At 47.9% G+C, this 21,926-nt stretch overlaps 1 protein-coding gene across 1 annotated transcript; it reads right to left on the minus strand.

The window, feature by feature from the left end:
• Nucleotides 1–1,244: 1,244 nt before the first annotated feature.
• SCD (stearoyl-CoA desaturase) lies at nucleotides 1,245–21,839 on the minus strand. Its single transcript, XM_014875417.2, has 6 exons — nucleotides 21,708–21,839; nucleotides 17,700–17,985; nucleotides 11,106–11,236; nucleotides 7,641–7,846; nucleotides 6,205–6,437; nucleotides 1,245–5,001 (listed from the first exon to the last, which is right to left on the minus strand). The coding sequence occupies exons 1-6, from the start codon at nucleotides 21,732–21,734 to the stop codon at nucleotides 4,802–4,804; spliced, it is 1,083 nt and encodes a 360-aa protein (XP_014730903.1). The 5' UTR covers nucleotides 21,735–21,839; the 3' UTR covers nucleotides 1,245–4,801.
• Nucleotides 21,840–21,926: the final 87 nt, after the last annotated feature.

Raw genomic sequence — 21,926 nt, forward strand, 5'->3', positions numbered from 1 at the left:
TTCCAGGCAATGTCCTAAAAATGCTGAGCTGACACTGCTGGAGGGCTTGATAGTATATGAAAACATATTTTGGGCAGGGGACTTAATAACAGTCTTTAACGAAGAGGGAGAGGCTGCGATTGGAGTTGTACTCATGAAATCGAGGCAGAGGGATCATTAACTTTATTTTTAGGCTTGGCTGAATAATCAGGAGTTTTGAAGACTTGACTAGCCTTCTCTGTTTCACTTGCTTTAAGGAGGGGCTGTGCTGTGGCAACTGGGATCAAAAGTGCACCAGATTACCAGAAGCAGTATTTCTCTTGTCACTTCCAGGGACATAGTGCTGTGACCAGCTGATGAACAGGAGTGTATGCTTTGCTTTTTTCTACAGCTCAAAGCAGCCACATGTCAGATTGGATGGGCTGGTCACATACCTCCAGGTGAGAGCACAGCTGCTGGAAGAGCGTCAGCCTTGTCTGAGTAACTCTCTTTTCACTCCCTTGCTCCAATTTGCAGTGTGCTGGCTCTGGCCTTCCCACCCAAAGGGCTTTCCAGCAGCAGTAGCTGCAGCTGGAAACCAAAGCACGGGCCTGTTTTTCCAAGGGATTCAGCGTTCCCAGCTGCAAGGGTCTGGCAGTGCCAGCAAGCATGGGCTGGATGAGGGGTCCCTGTGTGCTGCAGGTGACAAAGATGGCACAAACAAGGCCATCCCCTCTGCCCGCTGGTGCCATGCAGAGATGGCCTTACTCGCCACTGTGATCAAAAGGAGTTTTGGGTGGGGGTGCAGGGAAGCTACTGTCAATTCAAGTGATACTTGGTCAGGGGATTTCCCACTTTTCCTTTCACTTCCCTCCAGCTGCAGAAGGGGTGGGGATAATGAGGGACACTCGCTATTGCATGAGGAAAATTCCCCTCGCAGAGGCTGATGAACCCGCCTGACGGGAGGCGGCTGCCGGTATTACGTGTTGTGCCGCATGTGTATCCGCCAGCCACAAGGCCCTGGCAAGGGGCCCCGGCTGGAATTAACCTGCAGTAACCCCGGGCGCAGGGGCAGCCTTGGCGGGGTGTGCCTGCCTGGCCTGCGCTGGAGTATGAAAGCCATTATAATCCACTCATTCATGATGCTTAAAGAGCCAGAGGCATTTTTCCCCTGGTTCTTCTGGAAGAGAGAAGGGTTTGGAAACAGTAAGGCACTGCGTTCCCCATCCTGATGGAGCATCTCGTGCTTTACCAAGGCCCGCCCACCATGTCATCAGTCCAACAAGTTTTAAAGTAACATTTATCATTTTTATTATGAACAAATAAAATTTCAGATCAGCACAACCAGATGTCTGTTTCCATATTAGTAGAAATTATTTCAAAAAGGTTTTTTTTTTTCAGTACACAAAACAGAGATACTACTATGCAGAAATCCCTAAGCTGTGAAAAATCGTATCCTACTCACATTTCAACAGTGACAGAGCTTAGACAATGTGCAGATTCAACTTTCCAATCCTTCCCTGAACACCCAACACTTAGACTTCTGCTCTTCACAATGCCAGCAGGGCTGGGAACGGTTTTGGAAAACAAACCAGTCCATGCGTCTGCCAGCAGCGGTGCATGTGGTTTGTACTGTTCCTTCCTGTGCTCGGCTGCTCGGCAGTGAGCCTCACCACACCTCTGGGAGGCAGGGTGTAACCTCCGTTACAGATAGGGAAACTGAGGCACAGAGAGTTTTTAAGTGACTTTGTTCCAGATCACGCAGTGAGCGAGTTGTTAAGCTGGGAACAGGTCCCAGCTGCTTTAATCATGAGGTCCCACTGCTGCTTTTTCTGCTTCTACCTTTCACAGACTCATTTAAGCTAAACATACAGACAATGCGTCCAGGACGCAAACATGCCACCAAAAATATATATATATATTTATAGGTATATATATATATCTCAAAGTTCTACTTAAAGTGTTGTATCTGTTTCTTAATCTAACAGAAATTCTAACTCAAATACATTCAAAATCACCTGCACCCACAGTTCAATGTAGGCAATTAAATAATTAAGAAATCCCTTGAATGTTCATAACTCAGGAAAAAAAACAAAAAACAACAAACTGCAAATAGCTGTCAATACTTCTATGTATATTAAAGAAGGATTTAAGGCACCCAGAGATATTTGCCAATCTACCTTTAAAGTGACTGGACAAACACCAGGACTGTTTGGTTACTGCTCCTCAACTTCCACTCTCATTCCAGATTCTGGACCCGAATCAGCACTTGAAATTTGAAAGGAACCCTTGATGTCAAGCCCTGCTTCTCTGCTAAGAGGATGTGAAATACTGCTGCATTTCACAGCATGCATCTCTGCTGTAGGGTATGTCACACTACACCTTAAGGGCACCAGGAGCAAGGAAATCATTCTCCCCTTCTGCTCTCCCCACACCCCTTTCAAATTACTGGCTGGAGCAAATTCATCCTCTCTAGGGACTTCCACGAGTTCAAAGGGGTTTACACTAGAGCAAAGTCAGCCCACAATTACAGAGCTAACAGTGTTCCTCTTTTTTTGGAGAGCTTTTTCTTTTTTTCAAATGGTAGGATACTGCTCTAGCCACAACTCCCTTTGCTCCAGCCAGCAATCAGGCAGTCAAGAGCCTCAGAGCAGTGAGGACACTGTCTCCTGAAATCAGGAGCTGAAGGACTCTCTTCTCCATTTGTCCTTGTTCCTCTTTGCTGGAGACCACATCACTCCTTACGACTCAAAAACTCAAAGGGTCCCATTGCTGAGCAAAAACAAGGTCATGGTGGTGGTAGGGAGGGGAAGGTGAGGAGACAGACTCATTTTCTGAGTAACAAGCTTGTTCTTGTTAAGGAGAACATCACAGAGCTATCCTGGCTCCTGGCGAGTTTCACTGCAGCAGGAGGAAACAAAGCTGCAGACACTCGCTCCCGTGAAGCTTCCCTGGCTGCAACATGGCAGAGCTGAGGTGAGGAAGTTGGCATCTGCACTGTCTCTGCCTTCCCTGGCCTGCCTGAATAAGGGAGACGCTGCAAACCCCACTCCAGTAACACTTTGTTCCAGCTACCTCTTGTGCTTTCCTCCAGCTCCGATTGATGCATTGAAGCAACAAAAACAGTACTATTGCTACAATTAATAATAATAATGGTAATTAAAATTAATAATAACTAGGAGAATTAAGGGGGAAAAAGCATGTTCAGCTCAGTGAGGGGCGTGACGCCATAACATCCAGAATGTAACCGACTGCCTGAACTCAAGCTGGTCTCTGCAACTTGCAGGAAACAACACCCACACGGACTTTATTCCCCAGCGCCCTCCAGCTGCATGCCCACATCGGCTCAGTGATGTAACTGACCTTTCTGCAGGCTCAGCCGCCCTCGCTGCCTGGCTCACTGGCAAAGAGTGAGGTGGCGAGATGGCTCGCCGAGGGGGCTGGGAGGCAAGCTAAGGGACTGCTAAAGGACTAACAAGGAGCTGGTTTTGCCTCTCCTTCCCACTCCCTCTGGGCAGCAGGGAATGGCAAACCAACACAGTGGACCCTGGGCAAGAAAGCACAGAGGTAGCTCACACTGGTGGCAGTGTCTCACCCTGAGGTCTCAACTTCCTCGAGCCCCCTGTGCCATCTGACCTCACACTGGTGTTTCTCAGGCACTTGTTGAGTGGAGCCCCCAAGTATAAAAATACCTGCTCCTGTATCCTGTAATATCACCTCACTCCTTCCTACACCTGCAGGTACTCCCTTGTCCTGTGCTGTGCTCAGCAAAGATGTGGATCTACCTGCCACCCAGAAGGGACCCTGTTATTCTAGCACATAAAGCAGCTTAACTCAGAGGTGGAGCTTTGGTTTACATGCTTCTCCTCCTCTCCATTTTGGCAAAGTCCCATTTGCCAGCAAAAATCTTAGCAGTGGAGGTGAGCAAAACTCACTATGGGCTGGTGCTGCCCCTTGGCAGCCAGTGGCACACCCCTCCATCTGTCCTCCTCCTTACTGTGGCTCTCTAAAACAACTGTGGAGCTCGGAGTCATACTCTGCCTTCAGCCCCTTATGGCACAGAGGGCAGTGCAAGGAGGGAGGCTGTGACACCAGAGGGAGTTGGAATTAAGGCCACCAGCACTCCCCCTCCAGTGCCCACTGCTGTTACCACATCCCCTGGTCACTGGTGGACCTGTCTGGGATCTGAGAGAGTCTGGGCACTCTCCTCTCCCCAGCCAGAGTGGCTAGATGGTGAGGAGCAGGGGAGAACACTTCCCAAGAAACATCATGGATGATGGCAAGAACAAGGGATGGGGCTGCTTTTCCCAGGAAGAGCAGTTTGGCCATGTCATGTCTGTCAGCAGCCCTTGAGAAAAGAGTAGGGACAGTGGCAGAAACTTTAGGGGGAAGGTAGTGAGAAGAGGGTCACTGACTTTGGCTCAACTCTTCGTCTGGCTGGTACAGGCTTCCCTTAACTAAATATTACATAGCCAACTGCAATGGGCCTCCCCAGGCGACTTCCCACCAGCTTCTCTTCCAGGTAGAGACTGGGACAATGTATAGCAGGAGACAGGTTAGAGAGGCTGGAGAGGAAAACAGAGGAAAAGGAGAGGAGGGAAAGGGTGGCCTTGTGTTACAAAGGCAGAGTCCTAGATCTTAAATACATCACGCAAAATGCAGCGTGGGAGGGGGGCATTAAAACTCATTATCATTATCTTAAGCAAACCGGTAGCATTATTCAGTAGTTAGTTAACAAAACATTAAACTTTTGTCCAGCGTGTTTGGAGGGGTCAGGAAGGAAGAAAGGGAGAAAAAAGGAGGAAGGAGAGGTGTGGATGTGTGTGTGAAAGGGAGCAGGAACTCAGCCACTCTTGTGACTTCCATCTCCAGTCCGCATTTTCCGAGCCAGGATGACCTCCTTGGAGACCTTCTTGCGATCGCTGGCCAGCCCCAGGAAGCACATGAGGTCAATGAAGGCCGTGGTTAAGTTGAAGCGCCAGCCAAACTCACTGGTGGAGTAGTCATAGGGGAAGGTGTGGTGGTAGTTGTGGAAGCCTTCTCCTGAAAAACACAACCAGGGAGAGGATGTTGCAGAGCTCTAGGTGATAGACCCTTTATCTTGACCCAAAGCACCATATTCCTGTAATGGGCTCTGGCCTGAGTCCAGGTTCCTTTCTCCTCTCAGCCCAATTTCAACCTTCTGCAATTCACCCCATCTCGTTTGGGCTTGACTCAGCATGCCAGGGCTGGCCCAAATGAGGCAATGACAATCACAGAGGATTTTTGGTGCTTTAGAGGAAAACAAGCATGTGGCAAGGAACAATGGAAGGCCCTGGGTCCCCAGCTGCACCAAAACACCTGGGGATTCCTAATAGTTTTTCCCCTGCTACCACAAGAAATCTTCTAGTATTAATTCAGCTACCAGCTAGACCAGCAGCAAACCCCCAACAAACCAGGTTAATCAATACTCCTAAAACACTGGCAATCCTAATGCCAAATCCAAAGGACATTTCCAGATGGGGAAAAAAGCAGATACTAAGCAGACGCTTCTACTAAGCAATCTATACCAGTCAGCCACCATCTGTTCTGGACACTGTCAGTATTGGCTTCAGAGCTTACCCCTTCAAAGGCACTGCCTCAGCTCCTGCTCCTATCCCTGAATCTCTGCAGTTCAAATCCCTCTCTACTAAAATTCCACAAGCAGATGCTTTGGTGGTAGAAATCAATGGAATTTCAGTGGCGCAAAACAAATGAGGATTTAGGCATGGGAAAACAGATAAGGGCATATGCTGGTATTGGGATGTACTTTCCTAGATCTCCAAAATTTCAGTAAAGCCTCTATCTTGTCTTACTCTCAAGTGCCATTAAAACCACCAGCTGACCTGAGAACATGTCAAAATGTGAATCTGCTGGTTTTCAAGTTGACACATCTCAGACAGATAGGCAGTGACTGCAGCACGCGTTTTTCAGTCTAGTGAACATGGCAGAGAGACCTCTGAACAGGGTAAATAAAATATTGCCATTGAGATAAGAAGGTGCTAAGTGTAGCCTGGAAAGAGTCTGATGGGAGCTGATAACCCCAATGCCCTTATGTACTCACTGGCCAGCACGGGAAACACCCCCAGATGCAAAGGCTGGAAGGGAAGGGTGCAGGGGAAATAGGGACACCTGGATTGATGGAAATTCCTAGAAGCAGTTGCAGCCCCAATACGCAGTCCCTGTTCTACAGTTCCCCTGCAGCAGAGACACAGATGCTGAACATACCTAGGGCCCCCAGGCTGACCAGGGGGTTCTCCCGTGGGTTGATGTTCTGGTCATATGGCCGGTTGCCAAACATGTGAGCAGCACTGTTCACTAGCCAAGTGGCATTGAGCCCTAGGGTGTAGCGCAGGATGGCTGGAATGAAGAAGCTGATGATGATGGATTCATCCCAGAAGTACCAGGGCACTACAGCTGGCAGTGTGAAGCACAGCAACACCACTGAGGGCTTGTAGTATCTGGAAAGGAAGGAACCAGGAGGAAGGTGTTCAGTGGCAGAGGCGGGACAGGAAGGACTGATTCACTCCTCCATTTGGAGGATTCGTGCTCAGCTGTACAGGGAAAATCAAGTGCAGAAATGCCTCACTCCTGAGCCTTGTATCGTTTGCTCTAGATGTGCAGAAGCCATGCCTGGAGATTCCCAAGTCCTATCATCAGGCAAGAGACTCAGACTAAACCCTGGTCTCCTTACATATGCACAAAGCAATGCCCCCATCACCATGAGTCCAGACACCAGCTGCTGCTTTTGGCCTCATCTGTCAATTTTTTCTCAGTTACACTGGTCCCTGTAAAGGCAGCCCCATGCTTCCAGAGTCCCATACATGGTCCTTTCTCTGGCTTTGGCCCAGTGCTGCACCTCCTCCTTGCAGACTTGGCTCTGCCTACAAATACACCCCATCAACAAGTGCAAGCAAGTGCCACAGATGAGCATACAGATGAGCATGTGTGTTCTCTCACACTAGAAGAGTGGGAGTAGAGGAAGGTTAACCACTCTGATGGCCCACAAGAAAAATCACTGAACTAGGGACTTCTTGACTTAGGCTGGTTACTATATGGGTTCAGTCCCACATCCCTGCAGCCCTGGTAACAGGCTTACCTGCTCTGGGTGTCAGTCCTAGTATAGCTCAAGATGGCTGAGAGATACCCTACCCAGGAGGCACCAGTGAATCAAGACTGTCCTTCTCATTTACTGCCCCTCTCACATCTCCATTTTCAAACTTTCTTTCACCCTATTGTTTCCAGAAGACTGAGGGAAGGGGGGCACACACATGGCCTGGAAGGTGTACAATCTCCAAAGATGTCTCAGAGGCACCTGTGTTTGGGCTCTGGGCCAGCCAAAGCAGCAGCTGGGCTGTGGGGTGAGCAGGTGTGTGGTGGGAAGCTCAGCCTGCCTTCCTGGCAAGATGCTGCAGGGTAGGCAGGCAAGAGAAGGGTGTGGGAAGGCTAGAGGTGGCACTGGACTCTAAACACTTCCCATAGGATAGGAACAGCTCATTTCTCACAGTTCATTCACAGCAAAGCCTTGGGCATGCTGAAGAGTCACATTTCTCACAAGATGCCCTCAATCCTCTCACATTCCATCAAAGCCACTTGAGATCCCAGCCCATTTGTCCCCGCTCCATTCCCCATGGCTCACCACTAGGGTTGACCCCACCACTCACCTGCGCTGGAACATCACCACTTTGTCAGCCTTTATGTCACTCAGGTCCAGCTTCTGTCCCTTCTCGATGACATCCGGGTGCTTGCGCACCAGCAGCCAGCCAATGTGGGAGAAGAAGAAGCCCCGCATGGCGTTGTGTGGGTCCGCGTCTGTTTCCGAGAACTTGTGATGGACACGATGGTCCCGGACCCACTCATAGATGTCATTCTGCAAGTCAACAGGAGCCAAAACTTAATGGTCAGGGCTGGAGACGTTTTCTTCAAATGACAAAATGGCCTGAAATGTTTAAATACTTAAATCCTATTGACCTGAACTTGTATCAGTGGCATAATGCCTCATCAGGGTTTGGGGTTTCTGGCCTTTAAAACAGAGATTGGGTTTTGGCTGCACCTCTCTGATTTTTTGCTAAGCTTCTCCAGGGGTGCCTCAGTACTGCTCTTTGATTGGCCAACTCAGGGCTGGGGGTTGCACCACACCCATGGTGCTGCAGGCTCTGATTGGTCAGCCTGTGCCCCACCCCTGCAGCAGCCACTCTCATTGGCTGGCTGGTGCCCCACCCTCCTATACTCAGCTCCTGTCCCATCCCCATCCCTGTCCCCATCCCTATCCCTGCACAGTGCCAGCCAGGACTGACCTGCCCCTTCCCTGTACCTGACATTTCCCATAGGTCATCCTGCCTTGCTTGTCCTGGGATTGCTTAATCAGGTGTTTAACTTGGGGCCAAGGCTTTTTTTAACTTTTTTTTTCCATTGGAAATCAAACAGTCTTAAAATTAAGGTCTCTTTTTAGAAAGAGAACAAACACACCATTTCAATGCCATTTCTCAAAAATACCTCTCTTCAGCCCCATTGCTGTTCCTCTTAAGCAGCAAAATCAATAGAGTTTGGAAAATGTCAATGCTTTTATCATTTGTATTATGAAATGATTGCTTTGGCTGGTTTTAAGAATAGATTTTCATAAGCCTGTGATCATTTATTTGTATCAAGATTTCAATGAGCTTAAAGCCATGTATTACACCATCCTAGAAAACATGAAATAGAGATCCAACCATGGCTCTATTACCTGTATTACACAAGAGGCTCCTTAATCTCCTACATACCCAGGACTTTTCCTGAAAACACTTTGAAGGTAGGGAAGTGGCATAACCATCCCTATTTCTTGCCTCAAAAGACTTAGAGGCTTGTCTACACAGGGAGCCTGTGACAGAGACACGACTCCTCAAGTCCCTTTCAAGTCTTGTAACCACTCCTCCTTTAACTGAGATAAAACGATTTACCTGCAGGCCATTCAAGAAGGCAATGATAGACCTGGGCCAGGATTAAACTCTCACTTGTTTCCAAATACTGGGAACCGCTGCCTTCCTTCCAGCCAAATATCTCCAAGTATCAGCAACCTTTGCTGATCTTGGCCAGAGCTTGGTCACTCAGCATTCCCCCAGAAGAGGGTGGCTCATCTTCCCTCCCTATCCAGTAAGCAGAGAAACTCAACCAGTACCCATGCTGGAAAAGTTTCACCAGTGACCCTACACAGCATCATGTAACATGAGAAAGCCCAGTCTGAAAGCTGACAGACAACTTGGGTTTGCACATAGGGGTTTGCACATCTTGCTGGAGGCAGGAGACACAGCTTTGGAAAGAGACCATGTAATGCAGCTGGATCATGGTATGACTTCATCCACCACACCCTGTCTACAAACAAAATCAGGAGTCTCAAACCTGAAATATCTATATCTTCACCCAAACTTTAGCTTGGATCCCAAACTTTTTGGGATCACCTCTAACTGTGACCCTGACTGAAAATCATTACTTTCTGAGAAGAGCAAGCAAAGCCAAGGAGAATGTCTTCCTTGGGAGTTTCCAGCTACAGGCTATAACCATGACAGCTTCTGTTGTGCTGCAGCTGACAGGTCTTGCAGGTGGAAAAGCCAGTTAGAGGCAGAATTCACAAATTCTCTGAAATTACAAGTCATAGGTCTCTGAGCAGCCAACAGGCGTTTTCTGGAGGACCTAAGATAAGACAGTCCATAAACTTCTACAGTCTTAAGTCACTATCTCCTCTGTTGCCACTAATAGGAATGAGATAAATCTTTTCTTGATCTCACAGAAAGTAACTATTAGAAAAAAAAAATCCATGGGGAATAGTATCAAATTTTCACTAAAACTTTGGATTAGTTTCTATTGAAGCTGAAATATCTGTCTGTCTCTCATCTTTGTCTATTCCTATCCCCTACAGCAATAGCTCAGCAAATTCTTTCCCCCTCTGCCCTATAACCCTGTGAAAGATGGTCTTTGTACAGGACTAGCTAATACACAGCAACCCATCCTGTTGCCTTGCTCAGTACTGGACCACTGGCTGGCATCAGCAGCTTGGTCCCTCCCCTTCCTCATCAAAGACTGCTGTTTGGTACCATCAGAGAAGAAGAAATTCAATTGTTTTAGAAAGTTTTTCAAGGCTTAAAAAATTTTACTCTGTTTTGGTTATATGTAAACAAAGTGATATACTCTGGAGAATTACTTAAGAGCACAGCACTGATACTTTAGTGTTCACCTTTTTATAGCAGAAAGTGCTGCATTCTGACACCTTCTGAGTACTTGCCACAGACAAGCAACTCTTCAGTACAGCTGAAGGATGGAGTGTTGTTAGGACTGACTTACAGCAGCAAGCTGGAGAGGATTTATTTTTCTGTGCCATGCCAATCTGGGTTTTCACTCTGACTTCTACAGATTTGCAGTTTTGTTTGCTTTGTGGACTGTGAAGTACTCTCACAGTAGTTAGGCAATATCCTGAGGTTAGTGCTCTTTGAAAGGTGAAGTAATCTCCCAAGGTGCTTAACAGTGCCCGCAGTCACTTGTGCCACTCTGAATGGGCCCAACCCTTCTCTCCTTAAAATATCACTGACCTGGGACAACTCTCTGGAAGCCAGTGGTGTGATTTATAACATGATTAGTTCTAAATATCACTCTCCTGACCGAGAGAAACATCCCCTAAGTGTCAACAAGTTCTTTGTCTTGATGAAGTAGCAAATTCTACATCCTGTAGAATTCTACATCCTTGGCTTTGAAAATGTCTTCTCCTTTTATCAGCCACACAGCAAAAGGAGAGTGAGGCAACACCAGGAGAACACTTAACACTTCAACATCTCTTTCATGGGACCCGGTGCAAGCACAGGGAGACCACACCTTGAGAGATAGGTACATTCCTGCTTTAGAGAGCTTTCTTACCCCTGGTCTTGGCCAGTTGTCCTCTCTCCATCGTGTTTGTCTCAGAGCCAACCTCTGATGGGACAAGGTAAAGGCAACGAGACAGATTCTAGCACTGCAGTGTTAGATGGAAAGGGCCAAGTTTTTCCTAACAAGAGGTAGTAGGAGAGAGGAACCTCTTCATCAGATTGTGTCCCATATCTGAGACATGGATTCATGGGAGCACTTCCTTCTGAGGACCAGTGGCACATGGAGGAAGCGCTTACCTGGAAGGCCATGGAGTTGGCAATAGTCAGGAAGATGCGCAGGGGCAGCGTGGCTTTGTAGGAACGATGACTCCAGAGGCGGTGAGATCCAGCTGTGATCCCCAGAGCACTCACCAGGAAACACAGAACAGCTACAAAGGAAAACAAAGTGTTTAAGCAGTTAGAGCAAAGCTTCAGGCAGAGCAATACAAAGGTGGGCCTTCCGTCAAAGCTGTATAAGCAAGAGAGCAATCCACAAATTGGGGCAATAAAACTCAATGTGAGAGTGCCCAAACTACCACAGGCTTCCTAAGCAATGTGGGGCAAATGAATTCAGCTCTTCATCTCTAACAAGGAAGGAGGCTCCCCCTTAGAAGACTTGTCACAAGGGTTGGTTCTTCAGCACAGTGCCATCTGTCACGGTGCAGAATAGTCAAAACTGTACAAAGTGGCTGCTTCCATAAAGCACTGTGGTAAAAGCACTGCAGTCCACCAGGGAACAGCTTCTCCCTTTCAGTCCATCCCAAATAATCCAGGCTCTTGCTTTCCTATCTCACCACTCCCCACTAAATCTCTTTTGCATTACTTTCACCTAGAGATGGTAGATAATCTTAGCATTCTTGAGGGGGACAGCTCAAGCCCAGGGTTAGGCTTTTCTTCTGCTCCTTTTCTGAGCAAAAGCTGGCTAAAGAACAATCTAACCTATCCTCCCACTGAAGCCTAGGCTTCACCTTCAGCTCTAGCACTGGCTTAAAATCTGCCCAGAGGTTACCTTTCCTAGGTAATCCCCCCCACTGCTCAACTCCTGCACCTTTCACAGAAGGAAATCCCAGGGCTAACAAGTCATTGCAGGTTGTGCCCCTGGCAGGGGCAGATGTTACTGGGCCCTGTTGAGCTTTGAGGCTGCTTCATATGCTCCCTCTTCACACAGGACAGAAGGAATTCCTTGCCCCTTTGGCATCTAGTAAAAAAACCACATCCCTCTCCCAATACATCATGTGTTCATATTTGCCCTGGTCTGTGTGTCCGTTTGTCCTCCTGGGAATTTTGGAAATTAACCTCAGCTCCAGCATCTAAAACTAAAATGGAGAAAAGACTCCAAGAGTTTCATAGCAGCATTACCCTAGGAAAGTAGGGTAAGAAGAAAATTGGTTCTGCAAATTAACTCTTCCTCTAGGAAGGAAGGGTCAGGAAGTTTGGCAGAAAGAGAACATTCAACAGCTGGTTTGCTCTGCAAGCTCAGACACAAAGAGGGAAGGGTGCACATCTGTCAACAGGTCAACTGATTCACCTCTAGTCCTCTGGGGAAAGCAATGCCTTCTTACCAGTCCCCCAGGGAAAGCATTCCTGGTATAAATTTGCACATTTCAGCCCAATTGTACCATTCATGAAAAGAGTTCCTTATTCTAACACATAAGTCCATGGATAAGAATTGCTGGTAGTATGCTTGACGTTCAGCCATTCAGCCCAGCCAAATGGCTTTAATCAAGTTTACCTTGAACCCAGAAAACCAGATACTCAGAAACTTGTCTGGAATCAGAAATCTGTGACCTGTGCCAGGCATGGCCCAGTTCTTTCATTCACAGTAGGGAAAGAGCCCATCTGTTCACTGTAGGGCAAGCAGGCCCTATGAATTGATAGTGTACCAGGGACACAAATAAACTATGTGATTTTTCATGATCTTCAATAGCACAAGAAAGCAAATGCCAGGTTAGATGAGAAGAGGCCTGATTCATAGCCCTGAGTTTTCAGCTTTTCTTATCTGGTGAATCCTGACATGCTGACTGAGTATATTTTGGTAAAAGAGGCCTCCAGGAAGATGACTCTGGCTGACAACTGTTGTATTTAAGCTTTGAAGGAAAGAAAGCTCATCTGTATCTCTTTTATACAGACAATTCTCAGAATCTGCCTGTGAATATCCCTGTTGGGAAGAGATGACACCAGCAACAAAGATATTATCAGCAAGCACAGGGAATCACAAAAGAGATGTGATCAGGACACCAACAGACTCCAAACCCAGAAAACCCAGTATCTGCCTTTGGGTATCCTTTCCTGGAAGCTTTTGTAAAAAATTGGAAGAGTACCCACTGCTTTTGGGTGTCCTGGTATAGATCAGACTCAGCCTCCATCCAAAGCCCATGAACCTCAGCAGTTCATGTTGACTTCTCTTGGAGCTGCATCCCAGGTCATACAATGGCCATAACTCTCTAATTATAATCATGTGCTGCCTGGCCTCTTGCCCATATACAGAAGCTGTAGTTTATCTAAGGGACAGACATTTTCTGTGGGAAAGCAGTTGATTCTCAGTCTATGCATTCGTGCTACCAGCCCTACAGAAAGCCAAACCCTACCTGGAGACAATTAGGTCCATCAGCCATCTCTAAGAGTTTATGTGACAGTGACAGGATATGCACAATGACTGAAATCCTTGTAGAATATAAAAGAATCCAGCACCCTTATGATTCGCAGAGCTCACCCCCACAAACAGGTACAGTGATGATCATTGCATAGTCAGGGAATCAGCATCTCACAGAGAAGAAGAAAAACTCCTCCAAGATAATCCACTAAGAATTCAAATGGAAAGAGAGTAGAGAAGGTAAAATAAAGTAGCACAGATTTTCACACCTGCCCTGTGATGCTGCCCCAAACTGAAGGACTTAGGGACTCCATCAGCTGAGGATTCAAAGTCATCTTCTATACTATGCTTTGAACTACACGAGATTCAAAAGATTGGCAACTCACAGGTGATATTCCCAGTGACCCATTCAATTGGAATACAAAGAATTATGACCACTGGAAGTAATAAGCACTCAATGCTCCAAAAATTAAACAGAAAACATTCCACATTTAGTCATAGCTATGACTCATTAGGCTTTACCTCTTTAAGGGCCCAGATTCAGACCCAAGTTATGATGAGAAATTAGGAATGTGCTGAGAGCATTGTCACCTGCAGTGGACACCAAGGATGTTTACATGAAGAGGTGTTCCTGCTCCAGAAGGTGTCCTTGGGCTTTCGCTCAGTGCAAGACTGTTCCCTCCTTGCTGCCCAGTCCCTGTGGGCCAGGTGAGTCCTGCTATCGTCAGGAGAAGGATACCAGGGGCAATGAAATTTACAGCATTTAAGGGGAGCAATAGGATCTGCTGTCACTGAAACCTAACTTCCCTGCCACACTCAGAGGAGCACACCACCTGCTACTGAAGCCTGGAGGGAACGCTAAGTGGAAAGGTGTTGGCACTTGTAGTCTTGATGGGAAAGTAAAAAAACTACTGTAAACACTTTGCTGGTCCTATCTCTGGGGGTAGTATGGGCTGAGATTTTCAGACTGTCAGAATTGCCTAAATTATCCAGCAAGATTCACCTTGGTCCAAAGATAATACAGCAACAACAAAATATAGTATCAACCCATGCTTCTAGAGCCTCTGGCACTGCAGGGAACTGAGGTGTTGACAGAGCACCATGTTGAGAGGAACCAATACTGTTTACAGACACTGCTGTCCAGGCCAACAGGAGCTAACACAATTACTGTCAGTCTGCTGCATCCGAAGGCTAAAAAGACTACCCACAAATCACTTTCTAAGGAGGATCTGAGCAATTAGAGAAGAAACTGTCCATCACCTTTGCATCCTGCCCTTTTAGACTCAGTCTCTGTGCCATTTGGCAAATGATATCAAATCCGCCCATGATCCTTGAAAAGACTAAGCAAGACTTTGAGAAGTGCAGTGGAGAAGACAAATAAAAGGGGAACTGACTAGAAAGCCAGTGCTGGACAGGCTCGGAGAGCTCTTGTGATGGTGAGCTCTCACCTGATCAACAACCCGAGCTCATTCTGGGAAGCTCTGTACCAGAAAGAGATCAGGGGATACAATGCACACAGCAACGCAGAACAGCAAACAATGATGAAGGCAGGGCTGGGCAGCTTGAGAGACAAAGAGGAATCAGCACATAGAGAAATGAAAACAAAAGAGGGCAGTCACCAATATAACTGGTTTCAAAGGGACAGGAACATCAAGGAGATGGTGGCCTGGATGAAGTGAATATAAGCAATGGATAAATTATAGAAGGTAGATGAGCCACCAGGCCCCCCAGCTATCTGTTGTAACACAACAGAAAACATCTGGTACTATGTTAATCTTGTATTATATGTACACAACCTAAGGAAGAAATTACCTGAAAAACAAACAAAAAAACAAGCAAAAACTCGAGCAGCTCCAGAACTCCATTGCTAAAGCTAGTCTGGTACGAGCACATGGTGTACTGCCAGGAACAACCTAAGTCTCTGCTGCACTATCCTTGTGTGTAACATGGGAGCTGTAGTCCTCTCCTTGCTGCCAGAGGGTGATGGGAAAAAAACAGCAAGTCACTGACATGATAGCCACAGATGCCTTGTATATGCCAAATAAAGGTATGAGCTGAGAAAAGGGCAATGCAAGGAGCATTCTTGCTGAGAAGGTAGATGTGGAGGATCAGAGTATTCCAGTTCCAGTTGGTGCTGGAGGATAATGGACTATAAGGGAACTCTGACTTGGCTGCAAGGTGCCATGAACGATGGTCCTTTCCAGGGGAAGGGAACAGGAGTGCAGGACAGGGAGCTTGGTGGAACTACTTCAGATTTGGTAAGGCAGGATTGATCTTCAGCCAGTCCAGAACAGTGCAGCTCTGCCAAACACCATGTCCTCCTCCCATTCCCAGAATATGTCACTCCAGAATCTACCAAGGAATCTTGCAGTGCCTCACAGTGGCAGGAGAGCAACTGGCACTTCACATCAGAGTTGACTGAGCAAGAAGAGCAGGAAGGATTGACATCAGATAAAAAGCAAAGCAGATTCCTAGGAAGTGCCAGGAGATGCCATACAGACACACACATGGTTGCAAAGACGCTGCCTCAGAGACCATTTTGGGGTTTAGCAAAATGCAAAACAGCATTAACTTTCTGGATAAAGATGCTCAAGCCCTCTTAAGTATCCCAGGGGAACTCAAGGGAGAAGGGTTAGATGGATTTGGGAATCATGGAGCATATTAGCAGCTTGAAATGAAATCAGTAAATTCAACTCACTTTTCTTCCTCTTCCTTGTCCCAACATCCTGAGGTTATCTGACTGGAATTGGAGGACCCAGGCTGTCAGCCCAGTGAGTGAGAGAAGCCAGCAGTCTTTGCTTAGCCTCCAGCCCAGAGATGGGACACACAGAGAACAGGACCAAGAGCCCTGAAATTCTCCTCCAAGGTCAAGCTGAGGCTGCATGTTCTGCCCAGCTCTGACAGGCCAGGGGAAAGTACAGCCTGTCAGGTTTTCATAAGGGAAAAGCCCAGCAATGTCTTCTTTCATAACATCCTCCTGAAAGGCCATGCTGGCTGCACAAGGGAACACATCAGTGCTTCTGCTTTTGCAGATGCTGTAGCCAGACTCTGGCTTTTGCCTGCAGTGAAGTCCATCCCCCAGACCTCTGCCTGTGAGAGGCTGATATGGCTCAGGAGGAAGAGCCAGCCTGCCCATCCAGGAAGCCATCTCCTTCCCGGTTCAGCTGTGACACTTGTTGCACATAGCCATCAGGAAGACAGACTTTGAGAGTGTGACAGACTAGGTGGATCGCCCAAGGGCCCATCCATAGCCCGGCTGACCAGGAAGCAGGAGCACTACTGAACCCAAAAGCCACCCCAGCAGGCCTCAACCTAGACTGCTGCTTTTTGTTTCAGGATGTTCTGTTGCACAGGGAGGCAGGGGCTGGATGAAATCTCTGACCTCCCTACTGGGAGCCATTTGGCTTCTGGACTCCTCCAGGGGTCCACACAAAGGCTCGAGGAAAGCGAGCTCTCCTGCAGAGTGGCCCTGGGCCCAGCTGTCTTTCAAGCAGTCAGAGGAGAAGTTTGGTTCCTACCCAGGGCCAGATCTCTGAGAAAGCAGAGTTTTGCCTAGCTACCCTCTGCTGGGTTGTACTTGCCACTGGAATTTGCTGCCTGGAGAGATGCTTATTTATTTTCTGAAAGTTGTCAGCCATAGTTCCGGGATGACGGTGGCTAATCTGTGCTTTTTTAAGAATGGTACGAGACCTGAGCTTCAGAATTAATTCTTTACTTTTATCTTCAGCACAACCGTATTTTTCTCTTTCCCCTCATACACACATTAAGGCTCTGTGGGATTTATATTTCCCTGGTAAGGGCAGGAATGGTTCTCATGTCTGGGCAGCAGTCTCATGCCAAATAGTGCTCTGTACCTTGCTTCCCCAAACACCCGTTAATGTGCTCTTGCTAGCATCTATCTTCCTAACTTTCTGGCACTGTCACAGTACTCTATCTAACAGTTTTTGTGCATCACCCCAGAAGCAGCTGCACATTCAGGATATTTCCAAGCCTAATGTCTGTGAATCAAGTTTGTTCTTTGAGCAGACAAGCCAAATCCCTGCCAAATCTTCCCCTCTCATAGATCACCTTACAAGAGACACTAGCAAGCTCTTCCACAGCTTGCTACAAATCTGGCTGAAGAGCTGCTTCTAGAAGAAGCCCACTGCTTCTTTCTCTCTCATCCCCGAGTCTGTGGGCCTGGAGGAAAAAAAAAAAAACCCACCCAACAGATTTTGGGGGTTGCAGATGCCAAGAAACAGATAGAGGAATGTGCTTACCCCATGCTAGTGTCTGGATCTTCGCAGAAGGTATCAGTGTCAAAGCGAATAGGGCCCCGAGGTGCAGCAGGCTCATGAGGATGATATTCCTCCACACATATCGCAGCGGGGGCTTGGGGCCCTCTTTCTCCTGGTAGGTCTCATCAAAGATATCATCTACCATGCCCCGGTCTCCTGCCAAGTCCTCATGATTGAGTAAGTCCTTCTCCACGACGGCATTTCCATTCTTGGTCACCCGGGAGGTGACTGTGCCAACAGCAGTGGTGCTGGAGGTGGAGGAGAACTCCTTGAAGAGGAGCATTGGTATTTTCAAGAAGGGAAAAAAGGGAAAACAAAACAAGAAGTTGGTGGTTATCAATTCAAGAAATAGAAACACATGTATCTAGGCAGTGTAAAGATTCACAGCCTGTAGTTTCCCTGGAAGGCTCCATTCTTTCAGCTGAGCCCTTGGCACAAAGAAGAGCCTGCTCTGGCCACATGGAGTCATGGCTGAGAGGATGGGGACCTGGTCTTTCTGGAGAGGAGGCGAATAGTAGGTAGGGTGCCAAAAGTAAAGAAAAATACTTGAAAGCCAGTGGCTTTCTCTTTTCCACCAGTGGCTTTAGTGAGATCATTTACAGACTGCAAGGATTTTCATTTTGCGTCAGTTTGACTAGTGGGTGTTTTTAGGTGGGTTTGTGGTCTGGGCTTGTGCATAAGCAGACAACAATAAATGAAATCTTGTAAATGAACAAAGAGGTGGGAGAGAAATATGGTCTGAAACGCAGTTTTATAATAAATCAATGGGCTGCTCCTGATATCCTACTTATTTGTGCCACCCCACCAGGGATCACAGGGGGACAGCAGTAAGATCCATAGGGGTATTCCTCTGTGGTGCCTCCTTATATCCCCTGCCTCACCTTCCAGGATGGGATGTGGCAACACCAACATGCTTGAAGATTAGGGGATAGAGGCAGTCAGGTGAGGTACTTCTAGTTAGAACTGCAGCTACTTATCCCATGCCTGCTGCTAAGACTCTTATCCCTCTCTCATTTCCCACCCACAGGCAAACTGAAGCAAGAGAAGACAATCCTCTGATCTCTGGCCACCAGCATGCAGAGAGGAAGTTTTAAGAAGCAAAGTTGGCTCAGCTTGGCTCCTGGCTCCCTTCTGTAACTGTGACACAACATTCCCTCAGAACACGCTTGTTTGCCCTGGCTGAGTGACAGCCTGCCCGATCAGGCATGCATGACAAAAGGAGCAGGCAGGACTGACCCTAATGAGACAGGTCACTGAACCCTGAGTCACTGATTTCCATCTCCATCCAGACTGCCATGTGCTTGTGTGCTTGCTGGTACTCGCAGCCCTTTGTCAGCACCGAGTCCAAGAGCCCAGCACGGCTCAACCCTGGGGGTGCCAAGCACGTGGGATGGAGCGGTGTGTCCCGCACACATCACCCCCATCCCCTGCTCCCTGGGATCCTGCCTAAGGGATACATCCCTCTGCTGCCTCCACGGGGAAGGGGCACTAAAGGTCAGGCAGCAGAACAGGAGAGCTGAGACTGTGGGAGGGAGCATGGTCAAGCTGCAAAAGCTCCTTTCCCAATAGAAATTCTCCTGAATTAACAAGAGATTGCCACTCAGGTGTTCAGGATTCATAAAAGACCACCATCCTGCCATGGCCTAGTTTCCTGAGGGAGGCATTAAAATCAGGCCAGGCAGCTTACGTGGCCACCCCAACTCCTCCCTTTCCCAAGGCTTGAAACTAGAGGGTTACAGACATACCTTCCGATGGGGAGGAGCTGGCAAGGCTGACAGATTCCCCACGTTTGGGAAGTAAAATGATCTCTACAGAAAGAGCGCTTTTAGTTTTTCCTTGGGGAACAGAAGGTTCAAAAGGAAAAAAACTGGACACAAAGTATCTTGCTGCCTTCACTGCAGGCAGGCAAGCTGCTGATCTTGGGACTGGCTCTTCTGCATCCTGGCTATAGGCTGTCTCTGCCTGCTTTCCTAAGTAATGCTTTGAGGCTATGATACTCTCATCTGCTGGAGAATTTAGAGGTAATCCCCACACCAAAAGGGCCATGAGAAATGGCTTCTAATCCAGACATTAGGCAAGGAGAAGTCCTGCCCGTTCCCAAGTGTTAGATATTCTCATCTGGATTTTGGCAGAAAGATACCATTTTCCTTCTTGGCTGCAACACAATCTACCAAAAAGACCCAAGACTTGTCTATGCAAGAAAAATTCCCAGCAGTGACTGGTGGTATAATTAGACGGGTAACACACACCCCATATGGACATGCTGCTTCCAGAGTACGAATATGGGGCTGGAGTTGCATTTTTCTCCTCCATGATAGCTTATGTCACTGTCAAAGTTACACAGGGGCAGAGGAGGAGGAGAGAGAGTGCAAAGAAAACAGCAGAGAGGAAAAAAATCTCTTCCAGAGTTGTAGTAGCCACATGAGGAATTTTACCAGCATACCTATGCTGCTGGAATTACCCTGATATAATCAGACTGGTCATTTCTCACATGTAAACTAACCTTGAACAAAAGTGTTATAAAGTAGCTGTGAAACAGACTTGGTAGCAGGAGCATGGGGGAAAGAGGGGGGAAGAGAGGGGCAGCTATTTAGGTAGAAACGGGGGAAACGAGGAAAGAAAGAAGATTTTTATCCCCTTATGACCATAGTGGCTCCTACCGAGGAAAAAGGGATGGAGATTGATCTGGGGTCTAGGGCTGAGAGAGGGAGGAAGCCAGCTAAATAATTTTCATTAGCTTTCCCTCATTTCTGAATGACTTTGCAGCTCTCATCTGCAGAACAGATGTGTTTCCCCACCTACACCCCCACCTCTCCATCACTGAACATGCCATAGGTGATCCTGGCACCCAGCCAGCTTATACAACCAGCTGCAGCTCAAAGGCTCCTGCACTGGGTACAGTGGACAGGCCCCAGGGCACTGAATCTCGGGTCCAGTTTATTTGAATATGCCCAGCATGACCCAGGGACAGGATTCTTTCCAGCTTCCAGGATATGACCCAAAATACATGCCAAAACCATGAAACATGGTTTGAGCACATTGCCCTTGACATCCATTTTGGGAGGGGAGAAAAGTAAAGTTCTTTACATCACAGCATCCCTGGAAGGTCATGGCACCTGCACAAAAGGACCAAGGGAGACCCCGTGTGCTGGTGACACGAAAAGAGCAGGGCTATGATTTACATCCACTTCTAGGCATTGGCAGAGGGGGGAAGGATGAGAAGGTGAGAGCACAAACACCAGAATCAAGCCCTTGCCTCCTCCCCTTGGGCAAAGGGTGGCTGCCATAAGAGTAAAAAAAGAAAATCTTTAAAAATCCAACAGCTCCACACATCTTACTGGTGTCAGGTTGTTATCCAGACCTTCTTATGCCAAAAATGGGCAGTCTCCCTATTGTATGCTTGCTTGGCTCAAGCAATGAAGACACAGTCATTCATTTAATCTGGGCAGTCGGCTTTCACCTTGCGTGTGTCCTAGAGACGCTTCCTGCTGCAATATTTGGTTTGAAAACACTGCGAGTGAAGCCCCTTTCTTTTTAAAAAGAAAATTAATTACGAACATTTTTTAAAATCCCAGTCTGAGTATTATGAAAAAACCTATTACTTCTTGGCACAAAAGATTTTCTTGAATTGCCCTTCCTGCTATTCAGGCACCCAGCGTGCTTCGATGGGTGTTTTCAAAATAAACCTGTATTTTATGCTCAGTCTACCGAGAGCATAGGATCCAGGAAGATCACCTCAAAGGCGGATGTCTCCGCTTCATCCCCGGGCTCCGCATCAGGCTTGGGTGATGTCTTAAGTAACCACGGAACCCTTTGCCTCACGGCAGCGAAGCGGTGCGGAGAGGACACGGGCACACACGTGTGAATACGTGTGTGTGTCCAAACCTTCTTCCCCAGCACCGCAGCAGCGCAGCGCTGCCGGAGCCGCGGGGATGGAGGAGGAAGGGGCGAGGGGGAGACAAAGCACCCGCAGCCCGGGGCCCCGCTTACCTCCTCCTGCAGCAAGTGCGCAGGCATGGGGCGGCCCTGTCTGTGCTCCTGGGCGGCGGAACGCGGGCGCGCAGCTCCCGGCGCTGGCGAGAGTCTGGCTCCGGTCTGCTCCTCGCTCGGAGAGCTGTGCGGCTGGCGGAGGCGGGTGCGGAGGTATTTAAGGGGGGCTGCTTGCTCGGCGGCTGGCGGGGCCGGGCTCTGCGCGCCCCGGCCTCCCGG

Source organism: Sturnus vulgaris, chromosome 8 (genome assembly GCF_052056855.1).
Source record: "Sturnus vulgaris isolate bStuVul1 chromosome 8, bStuVul1.hap1, whole genome shotgun sequence".
NCBI classification, from domain to species: domain Eukaryota; kingdom Metazoa; phylum Chordata; class Aves; order Passeriformes; family Sturnidae; genus Sturnus; species Sturnus vulgaris.

What these genes read in the sequence shown, in the direction of transcription:
- SCD (XM_014875417.2), bottom strand. Translation starts at nt 21,734, where the DNA reads ATGCCTGCGCACTTGCTGCAGGAGGAG. An exon ending in CGCACTTGCTGCAGGAGGAG is followed by an intron (nt 17,986 to 21,707) that starts GTAAGCGGGGCC and finishes CTCCTCTTCAAG; the next exon opens with GAGTTCTCCTCCACCTCCAG. An exon ending in GTGGTGATGTTCCAGCGCAG is followed by an intron (nt 6,438 to 7,640) that starts GTGAGTGGTGGG and finishes CTTCCTTTCCAG; the next exon opens with ATACTACAAGCCCTCAGTGG.